The sequence below is a fragment of the Protopterus annectens genome, chromosome 3.part1 (assembly GCF_019279795.1).
Source record: "Protopterus annectens isolate FY-2018-M chromosome 3.part1, PAN1.0, whole genome shotgun sequence".
Classification (NCBI taxonomy): domain Eukaryota; kingdom Metazoa; phylum Chordata; order Ceratodontiformes; family Protopteridae; genus Protopterus; species Protopterus annectens.
In genome coordinates this window covers 360,180,342-360,195,706 of record NC_056732.1, presented here as the reverse complement: position 1 = coordinate 360,195,706, position 15,365 = coordinate 360,180,342, and the positions used below count along the sequence as shown (strand labels likewise).

General features: G+C 38.4%; 1 protein-coding gene across 1 annotated transcript in view; it reads right to left on the bottom strand.

Annotated features, from left to right (window-relative positions):
• Positions 1-15,365, bottom strand: part of LOC122797669 (serpin B6-like) — a 373,330-nt gene that overhangs the window by 263,740 nt on the left and 94,225 nt on the right. The window contains exon 2 of the mRNA XM_044066210.1: positions 242-419. Coding sequence (XP_043922145.1) covers positions 242-409 — 168 coding nt within the window. The 5' untranslated portion in view covers positions 410-419. The remainder of the gene's footprint in view (positions 1-241; positions 420-15,365) is intronic.

Below are 15,365 nucleotides of genomic sequence, written 5' to 3'. Positions count from 1 at the left end.
GTACAAATTAAGCACATATGCTAGATACGTGGCTGATGTGACTTCAGCCCAGTTGTACAGTGGAAAACAAATGGAGTTGGGAAAAGGATTAGCCCAGAGGTGAACTCATACACATTCTGGAAGAAAACAGTTGCACAGTGGCTCTAGTATCTGGGAGGCAAGTCTTGTATACCTTGTAGCAAGAGTGTCTTGATGCAAAACCTACAATTTCTGTAAAACTTTACCCAGGAAAATAACTTACCTTTGACATCTGTGCAGCAGTGGCATCTTTTGCTCCTAAGAGGACCATAGACAATGAAGATGACATACTTAATGGAGAAAAGAAGATGTTGCCGCCTTCCTTTTCCTCGGTTATCTTCTTGTACATCTCCAAAGCAAAGGTGGTGTTTGCCTCACAAAGAGAAGCCATTGTTCTAAATCTAGCTGAAAATGAGAGATCTGTTAAATATGCAACCTTCAGACTAAAGTAAATACAATGCAAGACAAAAAAAGCCTCCCCGACTACATATATTTTCTTAGGAAAACTAAGAAATTTTATATAAATGTTAGCTTTTTGGACTTTGCTTCTGCCATATTTAAGCTTCAGTTAAATCAAAGAATTATAAGAAAAGAAATAAAAAAGATAATTAACTAATTGTCAGAATCCTTTCATGTTGTCACCATAATAGCAGATCTTCAGGCAGAGGACACTGCAGCAGTGATTTGTAACATCTGGGTTTACCCATTGCTGAAGTAGCTTTGGTCTGGCTATTCTTTTCTACAACAGATTCCTCTATCTAAAGGCTAATGCCAGTCATGCCAACACAGACACAGACACTGCACTTTTTTAAGATTAAATATTTGTAGATATTTGATTCATTAAATATTGTGCTCTCTGTCTATCTGGAGTTAGTCTCCCACCCTCTGTCCCTATTCCTGTTGTGGTGTTAATCTTGGTGCCTTTGGAATTGCCCGCCCCTGCTGTAAATCTGTTTTTGGACACTCCTCCTGGGCCCATCTCATTTGCTCACTCAACTGAGAACATTGAGATCATATTTTGATTTCAGATACTCCTACCAGTCCCATCTCCTCTGCTGTGTACAGAGAGAGCACTTGGGAAGAGCATCCCCTATAGTATCTTAATCTGCTCTGTTCCCACCCTCTCCACAAAAAAAAAAAAAAAAAAAAAATTGCACTTCATCTGCTTTTACTGTATTTGTGTTTCTTCCTACTTTATTTCTGTATTTCGCTTTTGCCTCATCTTTTTTTCCCAAATCTCTTTATTTCAATTTTCTTTTTTCAAATAATAACAACAATACGGTAACTCAAAAACACAAATAAACAATACAAATACCTATCTAAAGAAAACAGACAACAATCTCTTTCCGAGAAAATTATACATATATAAAAGTACTCAATTGAATTTATTCTGCTGCATTTATTACTGCTTAGTAGTGGCCTGATTAAATATTAACGGTTATTCTAAGCCTTTTGGTTTGTTTGCTGCAGCATAGACTAGAGATTCAGGCCTGCTGAATCTAGCTTTGTTTGTGTAACTTGAGCACTGATCCAGGCCATCTTTTTTGGAGACTATTCCCTTGCACCCAATGGCAGGAGTGTGCAGTTAGAACTTGTCTGATTGAAGACTGCTGGAACAGGGCTCAGTTTTGAGCTTTTTAACTGGTCAGTTGGGTAATTTGTTTAAATCAGTTTTTCTCATTTTCTATTGTTATACATAACAAAAATGCAATTTATTCATCTGCTTTTACTGTATTTGTGTTTCTTCCTACTTTATTACTTTATTTTGCTTTTGCTGCCTGTCCTTAAAAATATTAAATTGCATTTATTCTGCTGCATTTATTACTGCTTGTTAGTAGCCTGATTAAATTGTAACTGTTATTTTAAGCCTTTGGTTTAAGCACTTGGGCTTCAGACCAGTTGTTTTACATTAAGAATGTTATGATCTGCACTGTTGTGGCAGGATAGGTAGCTTACATCCTTCTAAGTTGGGAGTTGCTGATTGAAGGCTTAGTGTCTCTTATTCTTAATTAGTTCTGGTTTAAGCACTTGGGCTTCGGGCCAGTTATTTTACATTAAGAAGGTGTGCTCTGCACTCTTGTGGGAGGAAAGGGTAGATTCTGCCCTTCTGAGCTTAAAGGCTTATTGTGCCTGCTTGTTTTAACGGTTTCTTTCTGAAATTGGTATGCCTTGTTTTCTGTAGCATAGACTAGATTCAGATCTGATGAATCTAGCCTTGTTTGTATAACATGAGCATTAATCCAGGCCATCTTTTTCTGCAGGAGGTTGCCCTGCACCCTAGTGGCAGGAGTGTGCAGTTAGAACTTGTCTGATTGAAGACTGCTGAAACTGGGCTCAGTTTTTAGCTTTTTATTGGTTAACTTGTAATTTGTTTAAATAAGTTTGCTCATTTGCTACTGTTGTATATAATATATATATATATATATATATATATATATATATATATATATATATATATACTTTATGCATCGCCGCTTAGCTAGGCTTAAACTACTCCCAGCGCCATAAAGTATGCTCTTCAAATTTTCCCTTAGAACTAGCCAATTCTTTAGTTTTAGCATTCAAATCTGTTTCTTTAAGCTCAGCACTTGTTCAGAACTCGTTGTAAGCACTAAATAAGCTACAAATGACTAAAGCACTCAACTTTCCTCACTCGACTACAGGAAAACAGTTTTTAGTACTTAATAAATAAGCACCTATCCAGGCATGTCTAAGGGTCAGCTCTCAGTGTTTTCTCCTGTCTACCTGATGAGTCTGGGCATCTTGGGGCAGTGCAGCAATTGCCTCATGTATACAGGCAACCCTCTCCTCCTACAACCCAACACTACAACCTTTGAGAGATGCACTTGTATAGCCAAACTGGAAGAAAAGTTCTCTGGACTGGACTAGACAGTCAAGAGGAGAAGGTAAACACTTGCACCACACCACACTCATCACATAGTCCCTCAAAACCTACCACCAAAACACACATGCAGAAACACAAAATGCACACCTACATCCATGGTGGAGGCTCTCAATAAAAGTCTGCCCAAGCAACAGAGACATCCAAAGCAGAAATGCAAGCAATCACCACCCCCCAACACAACCCAAATGACACATAGCTCACAAACTCCGTGTGCCACTCAACCACAGCCCATAAGGCACAACAACGTAACCAACACTCTAGTCATAGGTGACTCTATAGTCAGGCACACTGATGTTCCACTCACCAGGCTAAACAAGGAGAAAGTTACCGTCAGCTGCTTGTTGAGTGCCAGGATCCGCCACATAATGCATGTGCTCAGGTCACTCCAAAACAAGTACAAAAATGACTCTGTCATTGTCCATGTTGGTGTGAATGACCTGAGACGTACCCCCCTGGACTACATGAAAATTGACCTGGAGGATCTCTCTAATCTTGTAGCCAAGGCTGATATGACCCTAGCCCTGAGTAGCATCCTGCCATCACCCAGAATGATACCACAGTACAAGGACAATATGATTGAATTCAACAATTGGCTAAGCTTCTGGTGTCATTCTAAGGGGATCCAGTGTCTGTCTGCCTGGGATGACATGATCGACAGACCATGATGCTTTGCCAGAGATGGCCTGCACCTGTCGCCCTTGGGATTCCAGATACTGGCTAAGGCTCTTGCGACCCCTATAGTGCCTTTTTTAAGCAAGGTTCAAATGACAAATTCACCACCATAACAGGTACAAGCAAGCAAAATCTAAGGTTAATGCTACTCAGTGCTAGAAGTCTAAACCTCAAAATGCACTCACTCGAGGCACTCCTTAAAATGGAGAACATTGACATCTGTGCATTGACAGAGACCTGGTTCAAGGATCCAGAGAGCACCCCTGCATTACCAGGCTATAATTCATACCACACCTTTCGGCCACCTAACCTGGATCAAAACACTAAAGGCGGAGGTGTGTCCATATTCATTAAGGATATCCAAACCTCCAGGCTAGTTGCTCAGCATAATGCATTCAAGATTATCCAAGTGCAACTAACTCTGGGCAAGACCACAATCCAAACTGTAGTTTTGCTACAGATCCCCCACCATGCCCCAGGATTCCCACTCCTCATTTCTTGACACACTGGAAAATATTAGGGATAAACCCAGCACCCTAATAATGTGTGATTTCAACTACCCCACCATTAACTAGGGAAACTACTCATGTACCAACTCTTTTGCTCACCGTTTTCTGGAATTCATAAATTCCAACGCCTTGGATCAACTTATCCACACCACCACCAGGGGCAGCAATATCCTAGACCTGGTCCATACCAACACGGGCGACTGGTGTTCCAGACCAGAGGTCAGTTCCTCATTGGTCAGATCCAACCACAAGCTAATCACCCTAGACATCCACATCCTGCCCTCACCCCCATTAAGGAAACCACCATAAAAAATTTCTCCAAAGCCAACTTCACGCTTCTTAAGACAGAAGTGGCAAACTTCATAACAATAGAAGTACGACTGCTGAATCCTACACAAATGCACTTTATAAGCACTTATATGAGTGCATGCATTGTGCTATCCCTAACAGAACCAAGCTGCTATCCTGCAAAAAAAGGAAGCAAATCTGGTGGTCCCCTGCCATAAACAAACTCTACAACAGAAGAAAGAAACTGTTGCAAAAAAAAAAAAAGAGTAAAATCCCATGATTGGAGGAACTCCCTGGTTAGCCTCAGTAAAAAGCTGAGATCCCTCATAAAATCCTTCAAAGCTAGTTACAAAAACAAAATTGCCACTGATTCTAAGGACAACCACAAAGCATTCTATAGCCATGTGAAGAATATCAATGGCAACACTCAGGTCTGCTCTGAGTTACAGCACAATGGCACTAAATATACAGAACCAACGGATATTGCCAACATCCTGGCAGATAGGTTCAGTGCTAACTTTACCCCTCACTCACCCCCTAAATGGCCCACCTCTATACCGGAAGAATGCAAAGTTCCTGTAATCATGGCTGCACATGTAAAAAACACACTTTCCAAAGCCAAGAACCAGCATCCATGGGACCTGACAACATCCCAGGCTGCGTTTTACATGAACTACAGAATGAACTAGCACCCCACCTAAATCATAGCCTCACCTTAGGCTTTATGCCCACTGAATGGCGCACAGCATTGGTTAGCCCACTCCACAAAGGGGGAGTCACCATGGACCCCAGGAACTACCGCCCTATTAGCCTGATGAGCCTGGTCTGAAAGGCCATGGAAAGTATCATCATGGAACGTATAAACAAAGACATTGGTAATCTCCAAACTCTGGACCCCACCCAGTTCGGGTTTGTAAAAGGCAGATCATGTCTCCTAAACCTGATAGACTTCTTTGAAGCAGTCACCAAAGCCATAGACAAGGGTAAGGTGATTCACACAGCCTATCTAGATCTCACCAAGGCTTTCGTCACCTTCCCCCACTCTGGAACTATAGATAAACTCAATAAACTAGGTATGCATCCCTATGTCACAAGATGGGCTGCCAACTGGCTCACTGACAGAACCCACACTGTGACAGTAGCAGACTCCAAATCCAACTTCAGACCAGTGACAAGTGGAGTACCACAGGGTTCAGTCCTGGGTCCTCTCCTGTTTGGTATCTACTTCTCTGAAGTACAGGCTAACACAGAAGGTCTTTGGCTAATGAAGTTCACAGATAACTGCAAACTAGGAGCCATAATCGAAACTCCTAACGATGTGGACATCTTACAAAAGGGCCTCACTGAGACAGATGCCTGTTGTCAATGCCTTGGCCTCTAGCTCAATGCCAAAAAGTGCATTGTCATCCCCTTTGGTAAAAACTCTGTACCCATGAACTACCACATAGGCAGTAGTCTATTTAACACCAAAAGTGTGATAAGAGACCTTGGGACACAGGTGGACAGCAGTCTCTCCTTTGATAATCACATTGCCACATTAGTCAGGAAATCCTTCTACATGGCACACCTCATCACAAAAGGTTTCTCTTCCAGGAAAAAAGAGGTCATTGTTCCCATCTACTCGGCACTCATTAGACCGATTATTGAGTACAACGCCCCTTTTAGTATGTACCTCACAAGACATCTACAACAACTGGAAAGGCAGCAGAAATACCTCACAAAGAGGATTACTGGCCTCAAACAGATGCTCTACGAAGACCGTCTCAAAAAACTCCAGCTTTACTCTGTCACATATTGCCTACTTAGAGGTGATCTCTGCCTAACATACAAAGCTATGTCAAACCCAGAGCTGTTGGACATGCTCCACTTAAAGAAATCCCAATCCTTCCGAGCTACACGGTCTATGGACCTAAACTTTGAAACCACAATAAACAGAACATGCTGGAGGGATAGAATTCTGTCCCAGGGACTACCCATACTCTGGAACAAACTACCTATCTATATCAAACAAAGCTCTTCATTAGCACTCTTCAAGAAAAGTCTTGATGATTGGATGGGAAATAGGAAATTCTCCCTGGGGATCAATTCTGTGGCTCTGCTCGACAGGGGCACAGGAAAATTATTTTCTTGGGTGGCGAAAGCCAGGGTACCTTTTTGGCTAGGCTTATATAGGCCCTAGGGCCAATAGCCTAGTACCTACCTATGAACAGCAGGTGGTGACAGGATTCTCATATGCAGAAACCACTGCAATATACCCCTTTCATTTAAAGTCCTTCCAACTCATCTGATTCAGGCCTTGTAACAAAATGGTAAGTAGTTCTAAGGATGTTCTTTCCCTTTTTTGTCAGTTAAAGTTCTTTTTGCAATTCTAAAACTTATTCACATTCTGTTAGTAGTTTAAGCTGTTTCTATCAGCTTAAGCTTATTTTTCACTGTTGTCTTCATTCAGACTCTATAAACAACTCTGTCAACTGTTTTAAGCTTTTATTTTCAAAGCTTCCAGTTAATAGCTTCATTATATTTTTGCTGTTTATGCAACCTATCTAGTAGCAAAAACAGGATTTAAGTCTAAAAGAACAGACAGGCTAGTTCAAAAGGTCTGACTGCATAGAGGCTCTTTAGAAGTACAATTCTTATTGGCTGTTGAAGTATGACAGTTTTTTTTTAATCCCCGGCACTTGTTTTAATTCTGGTGTTCATGTACTGTATAAAGGGTAGACCGGAAGCAGTGGGGTTTACAATATACACTACACATACACAGATTATTTGATCTGTTTCCCCTAATACCTGTAGTAGTCTCCAATAATTTTGAATTTATTCTCTGCATCAGTCAGCGGGTTTACTGCAAGCTGTACTACATGTTGATATTCAACACCCTGAGCTGCCCCCCCCCCACTATTAATTAAGACTAGCTGCACCCCTCTGTTTGTGTCACCAAGTCATTACTCTATCCACTGATAAAAGTGTTAACCATTAGCATGGGCAGTGCTTGATCTTGGTTTGCTGACTTTATTAAAGTGATCTACTATAGACTCCAGCACTCAAGCCTCTAACTGTTCTCTTCCAACACTTACTAAATACAAATACACACGTCACTGTATTTCCTCCAAAAAACAAACAACCCTCAACTACTTTAGCTTTTGAATCCTTGCACAGGCAACAATTAACCTACATATTTAATACAAACAGTTTAGTCCCAATTTACATTATCTGTACACTTCCTCTATCATTAAGTACTGGACATTAAGGTCAGCTGACTTGTTTCCCTTTTGTTGACAGCCTTTTAGTACTTGGTGGCCTCAGGCAGTGTATAAACTGCAAATAGTCCAAACTCTGTGAGAGTTACACATATTTAACAAATTTGAAGGCATCTGTCACATCTAAAAACATGCACACTGAACATCATAAACTCACGCCTTCACCTAAATTCCACTAATTTCTCATCAAAATCATTTTCAAATGTTATATGTTGAGATCATTAAACATCTACCAAAGCCTCCTAGAATTGGCAATGATATGGCCCAGTGGAAATTCTCCAACTTAATACCCCATGCATGCCTACAGCATTACATCACTAAGAATCAGATTGCTCCTAATTTTGTACCCCTAAACATTAAACAAAAAGGTCATATGATTGGTGATTCTTCTATTAGGAATACAGATTCTCCACTCACAAAGCAGGACAAAGATGGATTTACAGTCATCTGCTTCTTATTGTCAGGACCTCTGCCATTACAAGGATCCTAAAGATCTTTTCTGGGGCAAATATGATTATGACATGGTGGTGAACCATGTGGAAATGAATGACCTGGAAACAATGCTCCATCTTATGTGGAGAAAGTCATGTCGCAACTTTTCATACCTGTAATGAATGCAAAAAAGACTATGCTCTAAAGTGGAAAACTCCCTCCACCAACAATGATGTGTAAGTAAAAGGAAAGGATAATCAGCTTCAACAACTGCTTGAATAATTGGTGTCATTTGAGGAGGGTCTTTTATGTGGCAGCATAGGCATAGCAAGATGACTTATAGTGCAACTTGCTTCACCAACAATACACAGCACCTCTTGTTCAAAGGCTCCCACGTACCTGTCTATTTATTTATTTTATTTGTTTGACATTTGTTTACCAGTAAAGTGGGCATGAATTCTGTTTTTAGTGGAGGCCTAAAGAGTAAAACTCCAAAATACATAGTTCAGTTACTAAACTACATAATATTATCACATGATGTGCAGTAGCAAATAGCAGAATTGACATACAAGATAAATAAAGTCAGATCAAAAATCATACAGTGAACATTAAACAACAATCATGGGATATTGAACATATTGAACACCTAGTAAAGTACAATCAGTAGTGATAACCAATGGTAAAGATGTTAAGCATTTAAAATATGGGCAAAAGACTAGGAGAAAGGAAAGAAGTTTTGCAGTTGGGGGGGGGATTAGAAAACAGAGTTAAAGTAGGGAACTATCAGAAATGTAAGTGGTGATTTGGCCAATAAGAGAAGGGAGGAAAAGGAAAGTAGAAAAAGAAGAGCAAGGGAAAGAGAAGGGAGGAGGAAGGAAGAAGGAAGAGAGGGGAGAGAAAGGAAGAGAAGGAAGGAGTAACTGGTAGTGTTAGCCTGTTGTAAGACATATACAGAGCCAGGAGTTAAGGAAAAATCTCTTTAGACATTGTTTGAATATGTGACTAGATAGCATTGATATAATATCTGTAGGAACACTGTTCCAGACCTTGGCTACTGAGTAGGAATATAGGCAATGACCAATACATATTCTGGGTCTATAGATTTCAAGGAGGTGTTTCTCAGATGAGCGAAGAGGGTGATGAGGGAGGTAATGTTTAAGAATGGTGCTGGTTGCTGGGCAGGATGAGGATTTATAAACCTTTTTATGAGCAAGGAGGTGCTGAGTGAACTTGAGGTAGTGAGGTAACTCAAGCTAGTTTAATTATCGAAGGGCAGAGCAATGGTGGGAGTTGTACAACTGACTGTAAATCTAGTTAAACTGTTATAGCAAAGCTCAAGTTTTGATTTTATGGAGATCTGAATTCTGGTGAAAATGAGTGAGGCATATAGTAGTGAAGGAAAGAGGTATGTATTGGCTAGAGTAACTCCAGAGGAGTTTGTAAGGAATATTTTTGATCTATAGAGCATGCCCAGTTTTTGATGTGTTGTTTTTATGCACATTTGAATGTGAAGATCAAATTTCAGTCGATCATCTGTTATGACACCAAGTAACTTTGTGTGAGGTACAACTCTCAACAATACTGAAACTGAAGAAGATATTTTGAATGTGTCTTTTATGTGTGCTTGGGATTTGGGGAGAAATAAGAGCAGTTTTGTTTTAATTGGATTTAGGAAAAGATGATAAATGAATCAGTTTTCAATAGAGCTGAACGCCTGCTGAGTGATGGACTGTAACTGGGAAGGACTATTAGATGAATAAAATACAGTGAAGTCATCTGCATGTTGTATAAGTGTAGCTTGTTTGGAGGATGTATGTAGATCATTCAGAAATATGTTATGTTAAAAAGGAGAAGGCCAAGTACAAAGCCTTGTGGAGCATCTGTATTAACTGGGAGAAAAGATGAGTGAGTAAAGATCCATTTAACTGATTGTAGCCAGTTAGATGGGTAGCTAGAGAACCAAGTGACTGTTGTACTGAAAAAGCCTAAAGCAGACATTTTTGACAGTAGTTTGATATGTGAGACTGTATTGAATTAAAAGCTTGAGAGAGCTCTAAAAAGATGGAAGAAACTAAATTGTAATTTCTGGCTGTAATGAAGTGGTCCAAAAAGGCAATACGAGCAGTTGTGCTATGATCTGGATAAATGTCCTGTTGGGTAAAGGTTAACAGATTTTCTTGGAGTAAGGATTATAAAACTTGTTTATGAATACATTTTTCAAAGATCTTGGAAAGAGGGGCCAAAACTGCAATCGATCTGAAGTTTATTTCAGTGGAGTTTCCCCCTTTATGAAGAGGAATAATGTAGTTTCTTTTTCCAGACAGATGGAGCATATGACTCATGAATGGATTGATTAATCAAGATAGAGACTAGGTAGGCAACAGAGGAGCAGCAATCTTTAGATATTCATATGGGAGATTATATACAGAGGGTGAGGGTAGGGCTTAAGATTATGTAATATTTTTTTATATAGGAAATAGAGACAGATTTTAAGTTGAAAATGGCATTGTTAAAGCTTTGAATTTTGTCAGGGGTGGCAGGATTATGTAGAGAGTTTCGGGTGAGGGCGGCTATTGGAGTCTATAAAGTGGGAATTAAATTTAGAAGCATTTTCTAAGGGTGAGATGTCTAGACAAGGGCTATGGGTACTAGAAAGGGTTAATATGTTCTTGAAAGTGGGCCAGATTTTTGGGGGGGTTGTGTTTCTGCTTATCCTGTAGGTTGAAGTAATATTTCTTATCAACAGTAGCTTGTTTTTTTCTCATGTTTCAATGTTGTTTGTAGGTCTGTAGTTGAGCTTGAGACGTACTTTTGCCAGTTTCTCCAAGCTTTTTCTCTCTCTCTATTATACATTAATTGTCTACTAGAAGAGGATAGCCAGAGTGATTTGGCTGAATTTAACTCTCTTTTTTCTTACAGGAGTGAGACTATTGAGAATGTCAAGAAATATTGTATTAAATTTTAGAACAGCATTATTCAATGTTAGGGAACTGAGGATGGAACAATTAATGTTATTAAGGATGTTGTTAAAGATCTTGGAATTGAAATTTCAGAGGTTAAGGCAGTCTTTATAAAGGTGCTGTTTGATATTATTGAGTTGTTAGTCTCTGAACATAGGTGGGATGGGAGTTTGGGAGGGTTTTTGGAGATTTATAAATGTATTTGAGACTAAGATCCAGTCCAGAGTAGTTCTATTGTTATTAGCTTTGTTGAAGTGAGTATGGGAAGTTATGTGTTGTTTGAAACAATGATTAATACTAGTAGAAAGGTAGTCTGATGTGAAGGTTTACCAGTTAATATTGACATCACCAAGAATTATTATTTCATGAGAAATGGAACTAGACACCCAGTGTAGGATGTCTTCCAGAAAAATGATGTTGTTTCCTGGGGGCATATATAGAGAAATTATACATAATGTTTTATGCTCATTTAATTTCCAGTGAGAGACAAGAATCTTAGCAGAGAGGAATTTAGGTAGAGAAATAGGAGAAGAAACAGAGACATGGTTAGAAAACGTGATTGCTACACCACCGCCTTTTTTATTTAGTCTCTCAGAGCAGATGATAGTATACACAGGGGGTAGAATTTCAGAGTGCTTTATATGTGGCTTGAGCCAAGTTTCTATAAGAATAACATATGGGGAGTAATGACTGATCCAGGAATGAAATTCAGAGACTTTGTTTACTATACTTTGAATATTCATGTATAGGATTTTCAAATTTTTAGTAGATATTGTTACAGTGGAAAATAAAGCGAGTAGAGAAGAGGGACCTGGGTTTGGGTGGACATCGCCAAATAATATGATCTTTTTACAGTACGCATACACTAGTGAGGGTTTAGGTATGTTAGTCTTAAATTAAAATTTTATCTTATATGGATGGGAAGAAGGGTTATGAATTTTATATCTGAAAATGAGATGAGGAGTAAGCCAAATAAGCTAGGAGCCATGGTGATAGTGAACGGCTAGCAAGTATCATGGGCAGTGTGATTAAGGGTGGGGGATTGAGAAATAGGCACAATAAGTATCATATAGCATGTAAGGTATGATAGTAGGATTAAGTGTGTGGGTAGAAAGATGAGCATATCTGGTGTGTATTAGAAACAAGAGTCTTGAAGACAATGATGGAGAATAGATGGTATATGTATATATAATTATGCTATGAAATAAAAAGAATAAAAAATAAAAATAATTAAGCAGGAAATTGAATAGGTATGTAGAATATGAGATGCTAATAATGTTGTGCAGAGAGAAAGCTGAATGGAGGAAAGAGGACAGTTGTAGAGATATAACATATATAAAAAAAAAAAATGCTAAAGAGAAGGAGTGTAATAGGAGGCAATAGTGGGTGTAAACAATGAGGTGGAGGCTGAGTACTGCTATGGAAGAGGGGTATAACTAGATAGGTGGAGTCTCATGGATGGAGATATGGATGGTATGATTTGAGTAGTGGGTGGTAATGACAGATGAGGGGTAGTAGAATAATAGGATTCTGAATAGGAACAGGAGGAGTTATGCACAGGAAGAAGAGGGTTTTGTGTAGGTATAAAACTAGGGATCGTGTGGCTGGGTGGGTTTTGGAGGTAGGGTAAGGGAGTTGTGTGAGCTCAAGCAAATCAAGGGTGAACAGAGTGGGCTGCACCAGCTGAAATGTCAAAGTAGTATGTAAGGAAAGAAAAAACTCTGTAGACTTAGGTGAGCAAGGTAAGAAGTCTTATGTGGTAGAAAGAGTAAAAATGCAATGTCACTAGAAAAGCTGTTGGGAGCAAGAGCAAGGTAACAAATAATAGCAGAAGGTGCAATGGTACAGAGTCATAGTAATTATATTTCTGAGTGTCCAGTTAATAGATATTATACCAACATGCCAAAGTCAAACCCCAATTTAAACAATTCTCAACAAATTGCCTGATTTTGAGGCTCACATACATCTGGACATATCCATGTTTACGTAATTATGGAGTCCTGGTATAAATGTATGGAAAACATTCCCTCTACATCTGGATTTTGCACCTCAGCATGTCTTCAGGCCTGATGGTGAATGTGGCAGTGTCTCCATATTTTTTAAAGATCCTATCATTTCCAGACATATTCCTAGAGAGCCACAAACAGAATTCATAGGATTCCAGACCACCATAAATAACACAGATTGCTAACATGTAGCCTGCTAAATTAAATCCCCACATGTCCATGTTAGATTCCTTAAAGTCATAACAAACAAAGCAAGTTGAAAAAATACGAACCGAGCTTCACTCAACAGTTTCATACAGAGCTCCAAAAACTAAATGCTTTCACCATGCACAGATGGCTTCTTCAGAGTTAATAGGAGCCATTATATAAAATACAATTTACAGCTGTCAATCACTCATATACCAATCCCATCCCTACACATAATCAATACATTAATTAAAAAAAAAAAACTATACTGCTAATTAAGCCAAAAAATATTAATTTAAAACAGGATACATTAAATGTATATAAAATGTATATACAATGTGCCAAGGAAATACTATATATGTGTATTCCTAAAACAACATATTTCTACATACTACTAATAAATGTGAATTAATAATGCTAAAGAGCACAAAAACATATAGGGATATTCTTGGCTAGAGGATACCCTCTGAAATTGCTTACAGCAGTACGTAATGAGGTGATTAGGAAAAAATATATCTCATTTATCCCCATTGTATAGGGAGTTAATCGAAGTTCAGAGAAAAGAGTTGACACTTTTAATCCCAGAGCACTAGTTTTGAAGTACAACTATCAAGTACCCAAACTATTAGAGATTGTCAGATGGTCATGGGATGTAACTTTTGATACTGAATTAAAGAAAGAACTGGGACAGTCCCCACGAGTGGCCTTCTCAAGGGGGAAGAAATATCAAAGATTTTTTGGAAGGGCAAAAGTTAAAAAATACATGCTCAAAAATGCACAAATGTGGAGCATGTAAATACTATAAATATATAGATGATGTTCCCTATGTGTTAAATGATGGTCCTTATGTGACAGTTTCTGGATACAACAGGACAATACCTTGTCCAGGTAGATGTAGTTGCAACTCAAAAATGGTGGTATATTTGGCAACTTGTACTATATGCCCAGGATTCTACGTAGGAAAAATGACACGTAGATTAAAGGACAGGATAGCTGAACACCTTAGGGCTATTAAGAACAGGGATATGCATATTGCCCTATATATACACAGTATTAGCTGCCCAAACTATAAGAAGTTTATCTTCTTTGTGATTGATAGGGTGATTCAAAGTGAAAGGGGGGGGTGACAAACAAAGTTGAACTATTGGAATACAAATGGCAAATTAGCTTAAATCCAACTTGCCAACCAGGTTTGAATGACCACATATCAATTATACCAGTGCTGAAACAAAGGGTGCATGTAGTTTAATTAGGTATTATTTGTATGTCTTGAGGTATTTTTGCCTCTGTAGTATTGTTATATTATTATTATTTTATAATTCTTTATAAGTGTTTTTGTGCTCTTTAGCATTATTAATATACATTTATTAGTAGTATGTAGAAATACATTGTTTTAGGATTTAGAATACACATATACAGTATTTCCTTGGCATATTGTGTATACATATTTTATATGCATTTAATGTATACTGTTTTAAATTAATATTTTTTGGCTTAATTAGCAGTATAGTTTTTTTTTTTTAATTAATGTATTGATTATGTGTAGAGATGTGATTGACAGCTGTATAAATGTATTTTGTATAATGGCTCCTATTAACTCTGAAGAAGCCATCTGTGCATGGTGAAGCCATTTAGTTTTTGGAGCTCTGCATTAAAATTGTTGAGTGAAGCTCGGTTCATATTTTTTCAACTTGCTTTGTTTGTTACGAGTTTATACCCTTTTGGGCACATTTGGTTTACTGAGAGTCCTTAAAGTATTTGAAGATCTCCTTATTAACAAGATGTCCTTTATTTTGGGGAACTTTAATTACCTCAAAACTACAGCATCTGTACCAAGAACTTTCTAGGCATATCCTAACAAAATTCCTCTGGAAAAGATAGTTAATAAACCCACCATAGGTTATGTTGTACAGCCATTCCTCATGAAAACAACGTGTATTATTTCACTTGTGTCTCCTTTCTCAGTTAAGTTGGACCATTAACGTGGGATATTTGCCTCCAAAAAAATCTTCAAAGTCCCTAAAGACAACAACTCTAAATTTAAGGTCATCCAATAGGCAAATCTCATCCAATGATAAGTTGAAAACCCCAAATACACAGCACCAGCTCAGATGCTGAATCAGCAGTCAGAT